This window comes from Prionailurus bengalensis, chromosome B4 (assembly GCF_016509475.1).
Source record: "Prionailurus bengalensis isolate Pbe53 chromosome B4, Fcat_Pben_1.1_paternal_pri, whole genome shotgun sequence".
NCBI lineage: Eukaryota > Metazoa > Chordata > Mammalia > Carnivora > Felidae > Prionailurus > Prionailurus bengalensis.
This window is the reverse complement of record NC_057358.1, coordinates 62,327,839-62,347,161: the sequence shown is the minus strand read 5'-3', so window position 1 is coordinate 62,347,161 and position 19,323 is coordinate 62,327,839. Positions and strand designations below refer to the sequence as shown.

The 19,323-nt window shown below is 39.0% G+C and overlaps 1 protein-coding gene across 4 annotated transcripts in view; it reads left to right on the top strand.

Annotated features, from left to right (window-relative positions):
* TMTC1 (transmembrane O-mannosyltransferase targeting cadherins 1) overlaps positions 1-19,323 on the top strand; it is a 284,126-nt gene extending 264,803 nt beyond the window's left edge. For 3 of the 4 annotated variants that reach the window (XM_043562234.1, XM_043562232.1, XM_043562230.1), the window contains 6 exons: positions 1,581-1,716; positions 2,531-2,675; positions 3,597-3,734; positions 5,616-5,738; positions 8,851-8,928; positions 13,334-19,323. In XM_043562234.1, the coding sequence (XP_043418169.1) occupies positions 1,581-1,716; positions 2,531-2,675; positions 3,597-3,734; positions 5,616-5,738; positions 8,851-8,928; positions 13,334-13,474 (761 nt within the window). In that variant the 3' untranslated portion in view covers positions 13,475-19,323. Of the gene's footprint in view, positions 1-1,580; positions 1,717-2,530; positions 2,676-3,596; positions 3,735-5,615; positions 5,739-8,568; positions 8,727-8,850; positions 8,929-13,333 lie in introns of those variants that run through there. The other variant, XM_043562233.1, reaches the window with a different exon arrangement.

Below are 19,323 nucleotides of genomic sequence, written 5' to 3'. Positions count from 1 at the left end.
TATACATTAGGGAAACCATATTATTGTAACTGATAAGAGTACTTTTACATGACAGATGCTATATAAAATATACTTACTCCCTCTTATTAAGGCAACACTTTACTGAGCAGGGATTCTGTTTCCTTTATGATTTGTGTCCTATATGCTGTTGGCATGCTATGAATACCTATAAAGAATCAAAAGATACTTGAATTTAATGCAAAAGCACCATTTTGTTCTCATTGAGTATTAGACCATCTGCCTTGCGGTAAAATTCTATTTTAATTATTTTGTCAGTATGAATGCTCAAAAGGGTTTTTATTTTCTAGTATATCTGAAACTTTTCTTTTTTATAGAATGTAAATTTACATTCCAAAACTCCTGGGAAACGTCCCTTATTTTTGCATGTAAAATTGTTTTGTAGTGCCACCTGCTGGTTTGTTAGCAACACAATAATACATTAAGTGTCATGAAGATCTAAAAACCCAAAGAGACCCCCTCCCTGTTGGTCTCCTCTTAGCCCTCTTCCTTCTACTTCAACAACAAATGATGCCACTCCCCTAGAAATCTCACCGGCCACCCTGTGTATCTTCTCATCACTCCCTTTGTATTCATGTGTTTTATACTAGTGAAATTCTCCCTATTACCAGTGACCTATGTATATATACATACATGGTATCTCGTTTAATGCCTAAGATGTCTGCAGGTAATAAACATTCCATTTTCAGTCACTTAGATAAGATTTCACTAGCAAGCTTCTTTGGGGACCTTATCGGAGGCTTGATTCTAGTTCTGGTCTTCATCCTCAGTTGCCCTGGGATTTCTGTCAAGTCTCCTAAGTGCACTTTGCACTTTAGTGTTTATATCTTTAACGTGATACTTTTGTTTATTTTATAATAGCTCTTAAAGCCCAAGAGACAGCTAAATGGTATCTAAAGGCAGCTAACTAGTATCAAAAATACCTGTGAAGATCATTTAATTAAAATATTTTAAAATATGTAATGTGTTGAATACACACAGGGTAGCATTATTATTATTATTATTATTATTATTATTAAAACCCCATTATATAAATCCCATTTAACAAGAATGTATCATTTTTAAAAAGATTTTCAAGATCTGGCTGATACATAACTTCTTTAAAGCAGTGCCTCGATTACTATGTTGCAGTACAGTAATTGAGACCAACCCTTAGAAATTGTTTCAGGACAGTTTTGTGTCTATAATAGCCTATTCTGTTTTTTAGTATAATGAGAAGCAACAATATCTTGCATAAATAACAATCATTGATGATCTCAAAACATCATACTTGCTAGGGCAATGGCCAGAAAACACTTTGGCTAAAATGATACGTGTAATAAAAGAAATAGATTTTAGTTTTCATTGCTTTTTTACTATTAATTTCCTTGGAAGTGGGAATGAATAGTAAAATGGCCCAAAGTTACTCAGTGGCAAGGAGATGAAGCCAAAATACAAGCTAATTTACACACTGAATCATTGATGGTATGACCCAGTAATACAAAGAAGAATGATCTACATCAGAAGAGAAATTGAAGAGCCTCGTGTGTTGTATAATTATTTCCAACTACCACTGATTACAGGCTCTCCGGAGAAGGCAGTGGCCCATTACCAGCAGGCCATCACACTCAGTCCAAGTCATCACGTAGCTATGGTGAATCTGGGGAGACTCTACAGGTCATTGGGCGAGAACAGTTTGGCCGAAGAATGGTATAAACGGTAAAATTCCTTTTCTTCACTTTGTAAGTTGCCCAAGGATGTCAGTAGTTGCCCTTCCAATTTTTACGTAATTGAAGCAGACATGCCTTTAGAATATTAACAGATTTTGCCAATTCAGGCAACACAGAGTCTCATCTCCAAAGAAAATAAAACCAAACCCTTAATGGTGTCCCAGTGAATGGCTTTTCTGCCTGCTGGTTAGAACACGGTGCTAAACCAAGGTTGGAATGTAATTCCTGCTTTGGTCAGTCCATTGTTTTCTGAGGCTATGGACTGTAGCCCAAGCCATAAATAGCAGTTTCAAAAATGGATGTGGTGGAAAGACTGTGCATACATCAGAACAAGCCTATCACCATTAATGGAAACGATCCTTGGAGTTCAGTGTGCATATTGATAGGTCACTAGAGACATTCTTATAGTCAGAGGGCGGCGTCATGATCTTTTTAAAAACAGTCTTCTTGATTATAAAAACCAGAGACCAGGGGCACCTGGGTAGCTCAGTCAGTTAAGCGTCTGACTTCGGCTCAGGTCATGATCTCACAGTCCGTGAGTTAGAGCCCCGCACTGGGCTCTGTGCTGACAGCCTGGAGCCTGCTTCAGATTCTGTGTCTCCTCTCTGACTCTCCCCCGTTCGCTCTCTGTCTTTCTCTGTTTCAAAAATAAAAACATTTTAAAATAAATAAATAAATAAAATAAAAACCAGAGACCATGTTGAAGCAGAGTCTCCAACTGTGGACTGTCATCCCTAAATCTGCGTTTTGAGCTTTCGAAAGGTACCTATCAGAAGTGCCACTTCATCTTTCTGAAAACTTAGCGCACTGCAGGTGTCCCGCAAAGCTGAGATATTATCACCTTTGGGAGCGCTGTATTATAACACTGGCCGATACGAGGAAGCTCTGCAGATCTACCGGGAAGCTGCGGCCCTCCAGCCTTCTCAAAGGGAGCTCCGCCTGGCCCTGGTAAGTAGATTGCTAAAAAAAATGAGGCGGGAACACACAGAGAGTTGCAGAGAGTTGGAGTCAGTGCAGAGTTGGAGTCAGAAGCCTCAGAACTGCAACTAGGATGCTACAGAACCTCCGTTTTCTGACTATCCATGGAACCAGTGTTAGAGCCATTCACCAAACACATAGACACTAAAAACTTTTTTAAGTTTTTGGTTCGAAACGATTTCAAACTTAAAAAATTTGCAAGAATAGTAAATAGCTCCCGTACACCCTTTCACCCAGCTCCGTCAATTTTTAGCATTTTGATGCATTTGTTTATCAATGCCTTGTGTATATGCATCCATATATGTACCTATGTACATATTTAAGTATGTGTGCAAACGCATAGTATTTTTTTGTGAGCCACATGACAGTTATAGATCCCACACCCTTTATTTCTAAGTACTTCAGCAAATAGTTCCTAAGAACAAGGACATTCTCTAATACAACCACAGAATGATTATCAAGTTTAGGAAATTAGTATCAACAATATTTTTTAATTTCAATTTGGAAATTTGCATTTTTGTTACTCTTTTTTAGATTTGTAACAAATCAAACTCGTTATAAATGCAATGTCCTGTTGAAACCATAAGAAATCATTTCTTTTTTAAAATATTTAGTCAACTTTTTAAAAAAGTCACAAGTCATTTCACTGATGTCTTTGGTGTCCCTGCTATTCACGTATCATGCATTATTCTCCTAAATAAATAAACAGAAATGAACAACAAATAATTAGAACCTGTAAACTGTGGGAATTCAGCTCCCTCTGTGAATCTCAGATAGAAACTGAACACTTTTTTTTTCTGGAGTGTTTCTGACATGCCCCTATTCAGAGATGCTGTATTTGATGAAGTGATGACAAACTGGCTCTGAAGCCAAGGTCATGTGGTTTTGCAGGCTCAGGTTTTGGCCGTAATGGGTCAGACAAAAGAAGCTGAAAAGATGACCAACCACATCGTGTCAGAGGAGACTGGATGCCTCGAATGCTACCGCCTGTTGTCAGCAATCTACAGCAAGCAGGAACGCCACGACAAGGTAGAGGGACACGGGAGTCGTTTGGATCCACAGGTGGAAGATGGTGTGCACCTGACTGACTCTCCAGTCTGCACGTTTACAAGGCGGAGCAGTCTTGACTATCATCCGTTGGCATGGCCTATCTTCTGGATGTTTTTTGCAGATATCCCCTTAACTGCTAATATGTCCCCTTGAAATATTTTCTTGACTAATCTTTTGTCTAAAGATTTTATGTGAGGGGCACCTGGATGGCTCAGTCAGTTAAGTATGCAACTCTCGATTTCAGCTCAGGTCATGAGCTTCAGTTTGTTAGATTGAGCTCTGCTGACATCTCAGAGCCTGCTTAGGATTCTCCCTCCCCCTGTCTCCCTCTGCCTCTCTCTCTCTCTCTCTCTCTCTCTCTCTCTCCATTCCCCCCCCAAATAAATAAATAAATATTTAAAAAATAAATAAAGATTTTATGTGATATTATCTCAGTTTGTTTTTACCTAACTCTATAAACACTAACTTTATATGCTTTGTCATTTGTATGCTTTATCATTTTCCATGTTCCTTCAATTATATTTTTATAGAGTCCTTATAACACCCTTATATAGGTCACTGACCCTGTGTTGCAACTGTTATTGTTTATCTCCATTTTAAAAGTAACATAGCCAGTAAACTTATGAACTGACTCAACAAAATATTTATTGAATGCCTACTATATGCCAGACACTGTGGCAGGTACCAGGAATAAAGCGGTATAATAAAAACAAACAAACAAACAAAAATCACTTTTGTCCTCATGGAGTTTATAGTAGAAGAGGAAACCAAGATTAAAAAAGCAATTGCAAAACAGATATAAAATTATAGTGATGTCATGAAGAGTGACATGGTTCTCACAGGCATATAATCAGGGACCTGAGTGATCTGGGAGGTTAGGTTCCCTGCAGAGTGATATGAAAGTGAATGCTGAATGATAAATAGGAGTTATTAGACAAAGGAGGGCAATGAAAAGCATTCTAGGCAGGATAAAGTATGTGCAAAGGCCCTGTGGCAGCACAAGTAGCAAGTCTGAGGGATGGGCATGAAGGGAGCAGGGCACTGTGTAAGATAATGGCTGTAGAGGTTGCTGGGGACAACACCCCACAGGGTATGGGACCAGGGCAAGGCTTTTGTTTCATATCTTGGGAGAAGCTTTGGGGTTTTTTTGTTTGTTTTTTGTTTTTGAGAGAGGGGGTGGGGAGTGAGCAAGGGGCAAAGAGAGACAGAATCTCAGGAGGGGCAGAGAGAGAAAAAGAGAAGAAGGGCTCGTGTTTTCCTGAAGTGGAGCTCAAGCTCACTTGAAGCAGGGCTCAAGCTCACCAGTGTGGGGCTCAAACTCACGAACTGTGAGATCATGTCCTGAGCCAAAGTCAGACGCTTAACAACTGAGCTACCCAGCCACCCCAAGCTTTTGGGATTTTATGGAGAAAAGCAGCATGGTGAGGTTTGTGCTTTGAAGGGATCCCTGGCTGCAGGGGATGGGGCAGTGGGTGCTGGGGGGGGGGGGGGGTAACCACAGTTGGCACCAAGGACCTAAGAGGAGGCCATGATTGGAGGGGTCCAGATGGACACAGGCAGGGCAAAACAAATGATGCCAGATCTTGTTTCCTTTCAGCTTTATCACATGATCTTCCTATGGAATGGTCAAGGACATTTCATTGTCACTAATATAAATGGAAACCCTGGAGTATAGGGAGATTATCTTGTCAGGGCCACATTATTTCTCAGTGAGAACATCAGAGAGAATGAAGAATGTGTTTTGATTGTCATTTACCACACCAGCTAATACATAAGGACAAAAAGTATACATTTTATCATTTAAGTTAGTCTTTCTTCATCTAATCTACTTATTCTGTTTTATTTTCAAACCTGTTATAGGCACTCGATGCTATAGACAAAGCTCTCCAGCTGAAGCCAAAGGACCCTAAAGTTGTATCTGAACTTTTTTTCACAAAAGGAAACCAACTAAGAGAGCAGAATCTTCTGGATAAAGCTTTTGAGGTATAAACACTTAATAAAATTATGTTATTAAATGAAGGGATTCAGATTAATACTCTCAATCTTTAATGAAGCATATGTGGGGCGCCTGGGTGGCGCAGTCGGTTAAGCGGCCGACTTCAGCCAGGTCACGATCTCGCGGTCCGTGAGTTCGAGCCCCGCGTCAGGCTCTGGGCTGATGGCTCGGAGCCTGGAGCCTGTTTCCGATTCTGTGTCTCCCTCTCTCTCTGCCCCTCCCCCGTTCATGCTCTGTCTCTCTCTGTCCCAAAAATAAAATAAAAAAACATTGAAAAAAAAAATTAAAAAAAATAATGAAGCATATGTGGCAAAATTTAAGATCATCGGCATGTTTGTGGAATGGATTTTCTGATTAATTACCATGATGTTATATGTTTAGTTTTTATCATTGAGCCTTTGGATTTTTAGTATTCAGAGTTCTGCAATACCTCCACATTATTTTCTGAATGATTACTTTTCACTTGGTGCCTAAAGCAATTCCACATTTTTCCCTCAAACCAGTTTCTCTCTCTGCCACCCTCACTCTCTCTGTTTGCCTGCAATAACCCTCTAGTCTGGGTGGACTAGTGCTGAATAGCTTTGGCATTTCCACACATCCTTGTAACATCCTCTACACTCCCCCATCCCCAATTCCCCACAGATTCCCTGTCAGAATCCACTAAGACACAGCCTGTGTCCTCCTCCTTCTGGAAGCTCATCTGGCCTATCCTTTTTCCTTGAACTACCCTTTCTTGTTTCCTGTGAACTTTTAAAACATTTACTGTCTCTACAAGTCATTTGAAAGTATCATATATTACACTGTATTGTTAGGTCTCTTTCTCCCCTCCCTCTGTCTTCTCCGTCCCCCACCTCCCCACCCCCCCCCCCCAGGCCCCGTGCATAACGCCTGCTCCCCAGTTAGATTAGACTTCTCCTTATAGAAGGGGACTGCTTCCTTCTGTGTTCCAAAACATAACATCTTGCATCTTGTAGGCATTCAAATAAAATTTATACACAACTTGAAATCAAAACGATATTGCAAGCAAATAGAAATGTTATAGAAATACCAAGCATTTCTGGTAAAGCCACAAGTTGGAATTAATGAAGTCATAAAATTACACTAAATACAACATGGGGAAAGTAAAATTTTAAATGATATTATTGTTTTTGAAAACAGTGAGTGATTTTTAAAATATTCAGAAACACATGCAAAGATATTTGGGGAAACTAATTTGAATGTGAACCCTTAAATCAGAAACAGTGGCATATTTAAAGCAGAAAGTGTGCACTTTTCTCTGCCCTGTGAACATTTTTTTAATGTTTATTTATTTCTGAGACAGAGACAGAGCACGAGTGGGGGAGGGGCAGAGAAAGAGGGAGACACAGAATCCAAAACAGGCTCCAGGTTCTGAGCTGTCAGCACAGAACCCGACGCGGGGCTTGAACCCACAAACTGTGAGATCATGATCTGAGTCGAAGTCAGATGCTCAACGGACTGAGCCACCCAGGTGCCCCTGTGAACATTTTTTAATACCTTAAGTTACTTATACCTAACATGACAATTTGATTGATGTGTAATTAAATTATAAATAGTTATTTTGTATCTATATCTGTATCTTATACATTGTATTGAAAACCAAAGTATTTTCTAGTTGCTTAACTAATAGATCAAATAATCATTTTAAAGTGGCCAGATTGGGGTGCCTGGATGGCTCAGTCGATTGAGCGTCTGACTTCAACTCAGGTCATGAATTCGCAGTTCATGAGTTTGAGCCCCACGTCGGGCTCTGTGCTGACAGCTGAGGGCCCGGAGCCTGCCTTGGATTCTGTGTCTCCCTCTCTCTCTGTTCCTCCCCCACTCGTATGCTCTCTCTCTCTCAAAAATAAAGATTTTTAAAAAATTAAAGTGGCTAGATCTATGAAAGGTAGGAGTAGGGCATTGGGCTAACAGTAGCAGCTAAAATCTATTAACATTTTTATTTATGATTACATGTATTCAGAATTTTAATCTTTGCAACAGTCATATAAGAAAGGTCATGGTCTCCATCTTACAGTTGAATAAACTGAGACTCAAAGGTTGTGTAACTTGCTCAAGGTCACAGAGGGTAAGAGATGGAGCTGGGATTTGAATCCAGGTTCCTAACTTCTACCCTACACCCTCATCTCTGTTGATAGAAATTAACCCGAGACACTTTCTTCAGGTTTACTTTAGCAGCTTTTTAAAGGCATAGTTTCTTATCGTTTGCTTGCTTCTCTTAAAACTAAAGTGGAGGAGGAATGGACCAGATTCTGTTTACTTCATGAATCTGTTCCATTGGAGTCTTGCTAATTAAAATAGCAAAGACATTAAAATATACACATGGATCCTTAGCTTTGAAATTGAAAGCAGCGCTCTTAGCCTTTAGCTTTATTTAGGCGGCCACTCTTAAATGCAGACCCAGTGGAGAACATGCCTGTGACATTAAACAATGTGCAAAATATTACAAATATGCCGCACAGATATTACATTTAATGGGATACTCATTTTCAGACCAAAAGAAGTACTTGAGGGAGAAGTAACTCTCTTCAGACCTTTCATGCAGCAGAAGATAAAGGAAGACTGTAATGATTAAAACTATCCCCTAGGAAAACGGATGTCCTTAAAGAAGTAAGAGCATCCTGTCACGGCAAGTATTTCAGCGTAGGCTGAATAAACATGCCAGTGACATTATGAAAGGAGGTGCCACACTAGGGCTAAGCTGTGTGGGAAAATACTCGAAGATGCTGATTATTAAAAAGAAAAGTATTCTTACAAACTCCGTTTACAGTGACTAAGGCCAAAGCAGTTTTCTTGCAGATCAAGACCAGAGGGAAATGATGCACCATAATCAAACCACCTGGATTCCCCACAGGTGTCCTCAGGCCCTGCAAGCAAATCACACAGTTCAGTTTCCTCCACTTGCGAATCATCCATTTTGAAACATAATTGAAATAAACGGGAACACCTGTGAGCTAGTGGTGTCTGGTTTCATTGTATTAACCATTTAAATTCTCACTGATGAAGAAAGTGGTTTCCACGTCTGTAGCACGAAGCATGGGTTCTCGTTCCTCAGCCTGAAGATGTTTCTTCTATGTTTAGAGCTACAAAGCAGCCGTGGAACTGAATCCAGATCAAGCACAGGCCTGGATGAACATGGGTGGAATCCAACACATCAAGGTAGGAGAATAATTCACTTCCGTGTGGACTGGCTTTTCTTTGCACTTTCTCTTTCTGTCTTTTCTCTCGAAAGATTGAGAAAGTATTGTTTATTCCCTCTTTGAGTTGTCTGAACACCAAAAACATAGGTGTTTAAAAGTGAAATTAGGAGCTTATGTTCATCTTCTATTATCGTGATATTGAATATCATGAAACCATTTTAAAAATAAATCTATACAAATTAAATCCCATGATTTTACTTAACATAAAGAAAATTGTGTGCACTTAGGAGAAGTATCATCGCACAGCAAGTGGAATCTGCTTATGTGAACTAAGTCCTTGTTGGAGCTTAGCGTAGCTCATTGTCCTACAGTTTAACTCACGGTCAAGACTACAGTGTTACTTTACATATCACTTTACTATTTCTTGTATCGAATGCGCCTTTTACCCCCTAATCTTTTACTGAAACACAAGGCTGTTTACTTGTGGGTTTGTTTTTTGTTCTTCCAAAAGAAAAAGCTACCTTTGAGAGAAGCATTAAAAATGACCTGGGGAGGACTGCTGTCTGTAACTAATGAACTCAAAGACTCACATTCACTCGTTCATCCATTCATTTGACAAACATGTATACAGAGCATGCTATGTGCCAGGTACTCTTTTTGGGGAGCACTGGAAATAGAACATTGAACAAATAAGACAAAAGTGTCTGTCTTCATGAAGCTAGCGTTTAGTAGGGGAGACTAGTAATAAATAAATACATACATGTATACATACATATATAAAATATATCATGGTGCTATGGAGAAAAAAAGAGAGAGAGAGGATAGGAAGTGACATGGGGTAAGAGCTGAAATTTAAAATTAAGGTGGCTGGGAAGGCCTTACTTTAAAAGTTATTTTGACTAGAGAACTGAAGGGAACAAACCGTGTGGCAAAACAGGGAAAGAGCATGTGCAAAGGTCCTCAGGTATGAGAGTACCAGCTGTGTTTGAAGAACAGGCAGGAGGCAAGTAACATGAAATGGTAGAAGCCAGAGTCAAAGAAGACACAGGGCCAGAACATGCAGAGCCTTGAAGGGGGATTGTAGGGTCCTTGGCTTTTATGCCATGCCAAATGAACTGGGGTCCTTGGATGACTTTCAGCAGAGAAATGCCATGGTCTGACATGTTTTCAAAGGATCACTCTTGTTTAGCTAACCTATTTCCAGGCTTCTACCTGTCTTTATATTGATAAAATAACAATATAGTGATTAGGATTTAAACAAAAGACTAATAGGGTTCACTATTAAATGGAAACTGGTCATTCTCAAAAACACAACAAAACAAAAAGGTGACTCATGATTATGCAACTGGAAGGCAATAATGGGATAGTTACTCTGTGACTGACAGCCGTGGTCTAATAGAAGAACATGGATAGCGAATCCAAACATGACATTTATCAGGGCAGAATAACCTGAGCTCTGATCTTAATGATTTTCTAGGGTGTCCAACAGTATGAAATTACTTTTCAAATAGTAACATAATTTTAAATAGTTAAATAGCATGTTAAATAGTTACATTTTAAAATAATGCACGCTCAGTATGTTTTTAGATGGGAGTGTGTCTGCAACTTAAAGCAGCTGGGTTCCCCTGTTAATGTAAAAAGTCCAATAAATATACTGAAGACTTTTCCAGAAAGTCTGGAAATACAGGGGTAATAGTATATTCATTGGACTCTCAGATTAACAAGTGAATCCATGCTTTCCATTTAGAGGTACTTCCCCTAAAAAGGTGTCTGGAGGTTGAAGAAAGATCTGTTAAGTGTATGACTTTAAAATGTAATGAGCACAAGATTAAAAATTAGTTTATGCAGCTTTTCATCTCTGCAAACATCACGTATTAGGTTAAACAATATAAAATGGCCATGCTGGGAGTTTAAAAATGGCCTCATATCAGTGAATTCATACGATGCAATCCAGTGTAAATGTGGATTGGGATGTGGTCATATAGATGCCACCATTAGGATGCAAGAGTATTATCATGAGATCCTAAAGAGCAATCGTTAGCTTTCTGTCTTTTTGCAGAAAGTTATCCCTTAGTAGCAGAGTGCTCCCATCAGTGTCAGCCCATCCCAGGCTCGCTCCTTCCCCGAGCCCGGGTGAAGCTTAGGGTACTGAGGTTACCAGTTGGAATAAGGCTTTGCAAGGAGGCAGCATGAAGAGATGAGAAGAGAGTTGTCTCTTGTTTATACTGCTTGGTAATAAAAGATAATTATTATGAAGCTCTATAAAGGATGGAGTAGATAGAATAAAAATCTAAAATACATTCTTTATAAACACACAATTGCATCAGAGTACTATTTTCAGTACTGTCCTATGATAAGAATACACGTTTTCTAGAATGGCATTGTGCAGTAGACCTCTCTATGATGGAAATGCTCTGTATCTGCACAGGCCAAGGCAGCAGCCACTGGCCCATGTGGCTGTTGAGCCCTTGAAATGTGATTGGTGCAACTGAGCAACTGAATTCTTTTTTTTGAATATAATTTATCGTCAGATTGGTTTCCATACAACACCCAGTGCTCATCCCAACAAGTGCCCTCCTCCATGCCCATCACCCACTTTCCCCTCTCCCCCCACCCCACATCAACCCTCAGTTTGTTCTCAGTATCCAAGAGTCTCTTATGGTTTGCCTCCCTCCCTCTCTGTAGCATTTTTAAATTTATCATAATTGATTTCAATTTAGATAGCCATGTGGGGTCAGTGACTCCCATAGTGTAGACAGCACATTCCTAGAAATCAGATCATTCAGAATTGCTACCTTAGCATCAGAATTGAATCAAGGGATATAACTTTTAAAGAGTAATAATAAGGCTTCCAGTTTAATCAAGAAAAGAGCAATTTGAGGAAGAAAAGATAACTCTAGGAGTACATTTTATATGAAAGGATAAAGAAAGCTGGTGATCAAAGAAGGAAATGCCAATGCACCGGACTGAGGGCTAAATTCAGGGAAAACTCTTGGAAGAGCAACTTCCAGGTCAGCTGAAGTGCAAGCATATTTTGAGAGCACACATGTTCAGTCATCTGCATGTGTGTGCTAAACCTGATACACATCACAAGACACTTGGAAGTTAAATGCTGGAGTTGGAAAAAATAATAATTGAATGTAGCAAACCCAGGTTCTCACTTGTTCAGAATTCTGTTTAGCCTCTTGGGAGAATCAAGGTTAATAATCAGAAATGTTTTCCTTTCCTGCCATTTCCACCCTCCTTTTCACCACTATGGCGAGCGAGTGCTCTAAGTGGACAGTGTCTGCATAAACCTGGATGGTCTTTTAATAATGACAACAATGGTAGCATCAGATTGAGTGTTCACTGTGCGTCAGGCAGTGTCCAAGCTCTTAACATGTATTAACTCAGCTGGAAGATAGTTAAGCATTCAGTGAATATTAGTTGCTAGTCTCGACCTAGTACTTTCACTTAGAAATGCTGTTTTAAATTGTGATGGGAATTCAGAGCGTAACCGGTTTTCTTCCACATGGAGCTGTAATTGAGCATAAAATAGAGCAAACTGAAATTTGGGGGAATGGAGAGAACACTAACAGTCATAGTTAGGAGACATGGCAGGACACGGATCTGAAAGAGGGTGGACCAAATAAGGAAGGTAAAATTTAGTTGCAGAAATGGGCCTGGAAAACAAGAATTGTGACTAATTTGCTCAGAACCATCTGGGACGGGGCACACATGGTTTCCAGTTAGAAAGCCATTGAACAAAGCAGATAGGGGTCAACAGAGGGTGGTGATAGGTGTCTTTAGCAGGTCCAGGGTGACGTGCCTTCCTTCCCGCTTTAAGAGGATCCAGCAGGTACGTATTGTCACACGCCTTGGGTAAATTTAACCCCATATTCCTATAAGTTCTTTTCATTACATAAAAACTTACATTTCCATTACAGCCTGTATTAGGCAAAAGTTGCTTTTATGTCTTAAGCTGGAGATGCAAATAACTTCTACCACTAAAGAGTTACAGTGGATTTCTATTTAATCATCACAACTTGTGCAGTTTCAAAAACATTTCCCACAGATCTCCCTCCATTCCGTCTTTCTCTCTCTGAATGTCTAGCCATGGCTCCATGTGATTACTAAGGGATAGTTCCATTATGAAATGACAGCCTCATGCCCTACATTAGTAGAATTGAAAATCTGGTTTTTTGCCATTTCACCTTAAACTATAACTCTCATCCCTCACATTCTCCAGCTGGCCTGGTACTTAAAACAAATGGATTCTCCAAAAGCACCAACAGATAAGGATAAAATTGCCCATGCAGTCAGGGGTTCCTTCTGAGGACATATGTGTTCAACTGGGCCAGAAGGTCTGTTTCCTAGTCTCCCTGTTCTCCAAGAGCGTTCCAATGGGTCAGAATAGATCATTGTTCCCTTTCTTTTCCCCACAGGGAAACTATGTGTCCGCAAGAGCTTATTATGAGAGAGCCTTACAGCTGGTTCCAGACAGCAAACTGCTGCAGGAAAATCTCGCCAAACTGGATCGCCTAGAAAAACGATTACAAGAAGTTCGAGAAAAGGATCAAACATAAGCAGCACTGGAACCAGTCTCGAGGGACAGTGCTGGTGCCTCTGGAAGAGGAAAAAGTGATGCAGGCTCGCTTTCACAGCAGCAGGGGGGCAACAAAGAAGCTTTCCTGTCTCTCTGCATTCAGGGGGGCACATTTAGGGACACCCGCTGGCACCACTGTGCTGAGGGACTTGCATTTCCATGGAAGAAGACAGAAAGAGCAAGCAAGAGCTAGGCCTGAGAGGAAGGAAAACAACTACTACACGTTTTGCAGATTTTTGTTGGCTTTAATTCCAGATTTCCCTTCATCTATTTCTCTGCTTTCCCAGCCTGAGAAGCTAATTCCATCTCTTAGTGTAGACTTTTATGTCCCAGAAATACAGGGGCTTGAAATGCTATGAAGGGAGAGCAGCTCTTCTTAATGAGTTTTTTCAAAGAGAATAAAATCTCTGGGATAACCATTTGGGAAATTCCACCAAGAGGTAGCTCATTGAATTCTCCAGAACTGGAGATGAGTAATAGTTTGTGTAGAATCTTCTGGAATATATGGGGGAAAGGGCTCTTGAGCACTGCCTATATTCCCCTGGGGATAATCCCCCTAGAGCCCAATTGAAGAGTAAATTAAATTCCACTCTGATGCAAGGTTTTCCTGTTGCCTAATATATCAAAAAAAGGAAGCTTCTGGAATTGTGTATGTGTATTCTTATCCCTAGGGGAAAATCAAGGATCTTGGTACCCCTAATTCTTTATGGAAATGTTTAAGATTATTTTAATTTTATTACAAGTATTACTAGAGTAGTGGTTCTGCTCTAAGATTTCAGAAGTGCTTTTAGAATCATAAATGTTTCTGCCTCCACATATATTGTTATTTTGGTGGAGAAAAAATAGTATATTCTACATGAGAAATATTAAAGATATTAACTAAGAGAAATGTTCTACTTTGTTATCTTAACGTTCAGTCATCCAGAGATTTATTATTTTTTTGAAAACTATATTTAACCATTGACAAATCTTTACAGTATATCACAGAAATCTTCACAGACTATAAACAGATGGAAAGGGAGCTCTATTGATTTGTCTACTGGGTCTCAATGAGAATTCTGCACTTAGAACATGAGTGATGGAAACTTGGAGTTCTTGGTTCTGTATTTATAATTTTGGAGATTTCATGGAGAATGCTGAAAAAATCTAGGGGAAAAAATCTCAATTTGTAATTTAAAAAATATATATTTATATTTAAAAGATAGAGGTAGCAAAGTTGAATTTACAATTTGACCTTTGTTTTTTAGTGTTATTTATTTCATAACTTATAAAATATTTAATATATATGTATACACACATTTTTTCCTGTACATACTGGTTTTAATAGTAGCTTTCAGAACTGATCATACAAAAATTACAAATCTGAATTACAAAGTAGTTAAGTTTTACAGCCCCTCAAAAATTTTGTATTGATTATTCACTTGCTGAAGCTAAAGAAATTAAGAATCAGACATCACTGTTTGGGTGGTAATATATTTTGGAAGTGAAGAAATTGGAACACCTGATTCTAATTTGGCCATCATTATAACCTTTTAAAAAAAGGAGAAGAAGAAGAAGAAGAAGAAGAAGAAGAAGAAGAAGAAGAAGAAGAAGAAGAAGAAGAAGAAGAAAGGGAGAAGGAGGAGGAAGAACAACCACCAAGTGCTGTTCACAGCCCTGGGCCAGGTGGCCTAAACATATAGTAGCCTGAAGGCACTCAGATTTCACGTGCTCAGACCAGGGCAGGGTAAAAAGTCTGTTTCTTCTCAACACAGTATCAGGAAACACTGCCCCTCTATGTTGTTATCTTTTTGTCAAGGTAAGTCTAGTTAAAAAAAAACTTCTTTGGAAAGGGATGATGGAAGGAATACTTTAAATGCAAAGGATTACAGAATTTGAATTGGCATACATGTATTTGTATGCATCAATAATCCAATAATATATGTATTACCACTATGATCTTCGGTTTTTAATAGTCCTGTTAGCCTTATATATCATCACCTTTTCCAAAATTTTATTTAAAATATTTTTCTTGTCTTCAGAATTATACTTGTGTAGTCCTAAGGCCAAGAAATGTACTAGAGTTTATTTTGAATGATCAGCCCACCCCCAAATTGAAAAGCATAAGCCTAGCTAAAAACAGTATCTAAGACTCTAATCACAACTTTTTAAAATAACCTGTAACCAAAACTCACACTTAGGAAATTAATGGAAAAGACTAAGCCCCAAGTTTTGAAAAGCTTTTTTTTTTTCTCAGCCTTACTTGAAGTGCTGCTAAAGGTATGAGGGTCCATTAGTGGGAATAATTGAAATGGCAGTCACAGTGTAAAAGTTTCTAAGGGAAGGGGTCACATGACCTTCAGGAGACTTCTTCTATCTTCTTTTGGGTGCTTTTCTCTCTCCCCATGTCTTTCTGTCTCTCTCTGTCTCTCCCCCTCCCCTCAATCTCTCCTTTCATTCTGTCCCTCCTCCCCCTCCCCTTCTCACTATCACTCTGCCTCATTCTGTGTGCACACACTGGCAACTCTTTGAACGTTAAAAGTAAGCACTGTTTGTTGGGTCAGATATTCTTATCCTGATTTAATAATGTCACTGAGATGTAGCCAATGAAATAGTTTTCATAGTTAAATAGTGCCTATAAGAAAATAAATCACATGTTATTTTTCAAAGATATTAAGTGTATTTTATAACTATTTTTATTTGGTTCTTGTAACATGAAAATAATACTCATTCTTATCAGTAAAAGCAGGCTAGTCATGGAGATCTATCTAGATTGCCCTTAATAAAAGCATGCTTGGCATGAGAGTTGATAGCCCTTTCTGAGATGGAGTCTCAGAGCCAGCTTCATGAGCATGCACTTCATGTGGCCCCTCAGGGTCCTGCACTCAGGCACCCATGCTTGGTCAAAGGCTCTGCTTGAAATTCTTAATAATTTTTGAACGACGAATCCTGCAATTCCATTTTGCGCTGGACTCTTAAATATGTAGGGTATCCTCAGCGGGAGGGAAGTTGACTGAGGACAAGACAGGAGTTGCTTTAGTCTGGGTGAACACTTGATCTGGTGATCAGTTTTATTTGTGACTGTGTTACTCTGGGCAGCATTTGCTTTTTTTTCTCAGCTACATTTCAAGTTCCTTGTGTACGTCTGTTCCCCTCTTACTGCCAGTCTATCTAACCTGTCCTTCTGTCCTACCTAGAACCAGTTCTCCTTGTCTTTCAAATTCCCAGGAAATGACAGTCCCTTGACACAGGAACCATGACAATGGCTTTACCAATTTATTTCAACCCTAAGAATTATTCAGAATTTTTTAAATGATCCAGATGTTTTCAGTCTGTATTCATAAAACATGGTCCCGTGATGTAACATAGGTAAACTAAACCAAAGATTAAATGCCTTGGAGGAAAGGGAATTTTATTTTAGGGAATCCTGAGATATATTCTTTTGGGCTTATTTGTTTTGAGGTCTATCGTAAAACAAAGAGGATTGTTGGCACTTTAATTACAACTTCCTATAATACTTCACAGCCCCTAGCATGAGACTCTGACATTTCTCACAGGTCATACCTCATCTGATGCAGGGGTTTATAGTGGTTGCATGATGCTTCTGGGCAACTGCTCTTCAATGGGACTAAATGAGAAAATCCAAACTGTTCTATACAAACCCACCTACAAAAGCTATAATTGGAGGGGGAATAAAAACAAATGTGTGGTTTCTTACTGTCTCTATTAAACATTCCAGGCCCCTCAGGTTGACAAGCCACATTCAGCTGATAGTTGAGAACTAATCCCTCACACATACCGGCTCTCAAGCCTGGCTGGGCTGTAGGATCACCTGGGGACCTTTGGAAATCTGAGAGATGCTGGCTGCCCAGGTTAAGATGCTAATATGCAGCTAGGCTGCGGAACCACTGTGGGCTAACAACTTTAATGGACTTTTATAACCCTTCTCAAGTTGTGCTTTTAAATCTAGGCTACAATGAGCCAAAGAATTCTAAAGAATAATTTATGGCACAGTTGATTGGTTGAGACTATTGTTTCAAGATTGACAGACAGGTCGGTTGGGTAGGGTAATTTGCACTTGTGGCAGTTGGACTATAATTTGACCTTACATTTTTAGAATTCTTGGTCCTCAGATGGAGAGGAATTGCCATTTGTATACACCAGACAAGTCACCCAGTATGTAAAACTCAGAAGGTGTTCATGGCATAGAGTATATTCCTAAACCTACGTCTCTCTTTTGGTTATACACATGTAAACTTTGGTTAATTATTTCTTAATTGTACTCATTAGAATCAGTTTTTGAGGGGAAAACGAAAAACCTTTTGCTCTGATGTGTTAAGGATTTGCCTCTTACGTTAATCAACCTATAGGATATTAGTAACAACAATCAAGGCAAATGTAGTTGTAGGCGGTTTGTTTGTTTTTAATATTTCACCTAGTTTCCAGATCACATTTACTTTGATTAAATGGCATGTTGTTATCCCAACGATGACAAAATGTAATTATCTGACATCTTTTGGCATTTAAAAAGAGTATAGACCTATCAAATCTTGCATTTAGGCTGCAATTAAGATAAAAGCTTACAATGCCAAATACACACACACACACACACACACACACACACACACACACACACAAGGAAACATTATAACTTTTATAATTATTCTTGAAGTTTTGATGTAAAAAAATATGTTGAACAGTTCTTCAAAAAATAGCACTTCCTCCATTATTTTTGTTTTTAGGAGCCATTAACTTAAAGGGAAGAAATAAAATAACTATAATCAAAGGAGTGGTTTAATATCAGCAAAATAAAATGATGCAACAGAATTGATGATATTCATGTCAGTCAAATGGCTCATATAAAAATGTGTTCTTTTTATCACCAAAGATCCTTTCAGTTAAAATCTTTTAGGGCATGTAGCTTGTAAAATCAGTGTCCATCACAATATATGGTCACGATTAGTTTGTAAGTGTAGATCATCATTTACCCCAAAATGGAAAGACATGTCTATGTCCAGAAATCCCGGAGTTTCTTCCCATTCTCAAGTGGTGCAAGTGGAGTGTATTTATGTCACATTGGGAAGTTCCCAGTGTGTATAACATGCTTTTGGGGTTGCCTTGCTAGCCCAAAGAGGGGTGCACCAGTCCAAGAATCTGGAAATCTGGGTGGTAGACCTGTACTGCCCTGGAGGAACTGCCTCACCCTGGGCAGGCTACCTGGTGTTTCAGTCATGTTTATCACCCAGTGAGAGACTAGTTCGTTCTGTGAAACTATCAAGCTCTAAGTGTCTCCTGAATCCAGATTGAAAGCCCTTTACATCGAAGAGATAACTGATTAGTGTTGCCCTTCATTTTAGAAATTCTTAAGATAATCACCGCAACAAAACACATACACAAACAGCCATAAAAGGGACTGCACTGCCCAAGTGCTTTAACATGGCAGAGACAGTTACTCTTATTTTGCAGTCTGTACACATGAAAATGAAGTGATTTTGTTATGTTTCTGGGGAAAAAGTATTTTTAAAAATTTCCTCCTAAGGAATTAAAATATCTGTAGAAGCCATGGCTTGCTTTTCTAACGTGGAAATTATTTGCCTTGCAGATCCCTCCTTTTATCAGGGAGAAAATGTCTTGCAGCCTGTTCTTTGTTCATGTTTTTGTTTCCTACTTTGATCAGTTGTATATAAATGTACATTTTTGTTACTTTCGCTGTGCCAGTTAGAAATCTACTTCCCATAAAGTATTTCTCCCATTTAAGTCCAATTATGTACACTTTGCCTAGGTCTTTCCAAAATAAAATTTATGTAAATGTTTATTTTATATAAAATATAATGAAAATAATTACGTCTC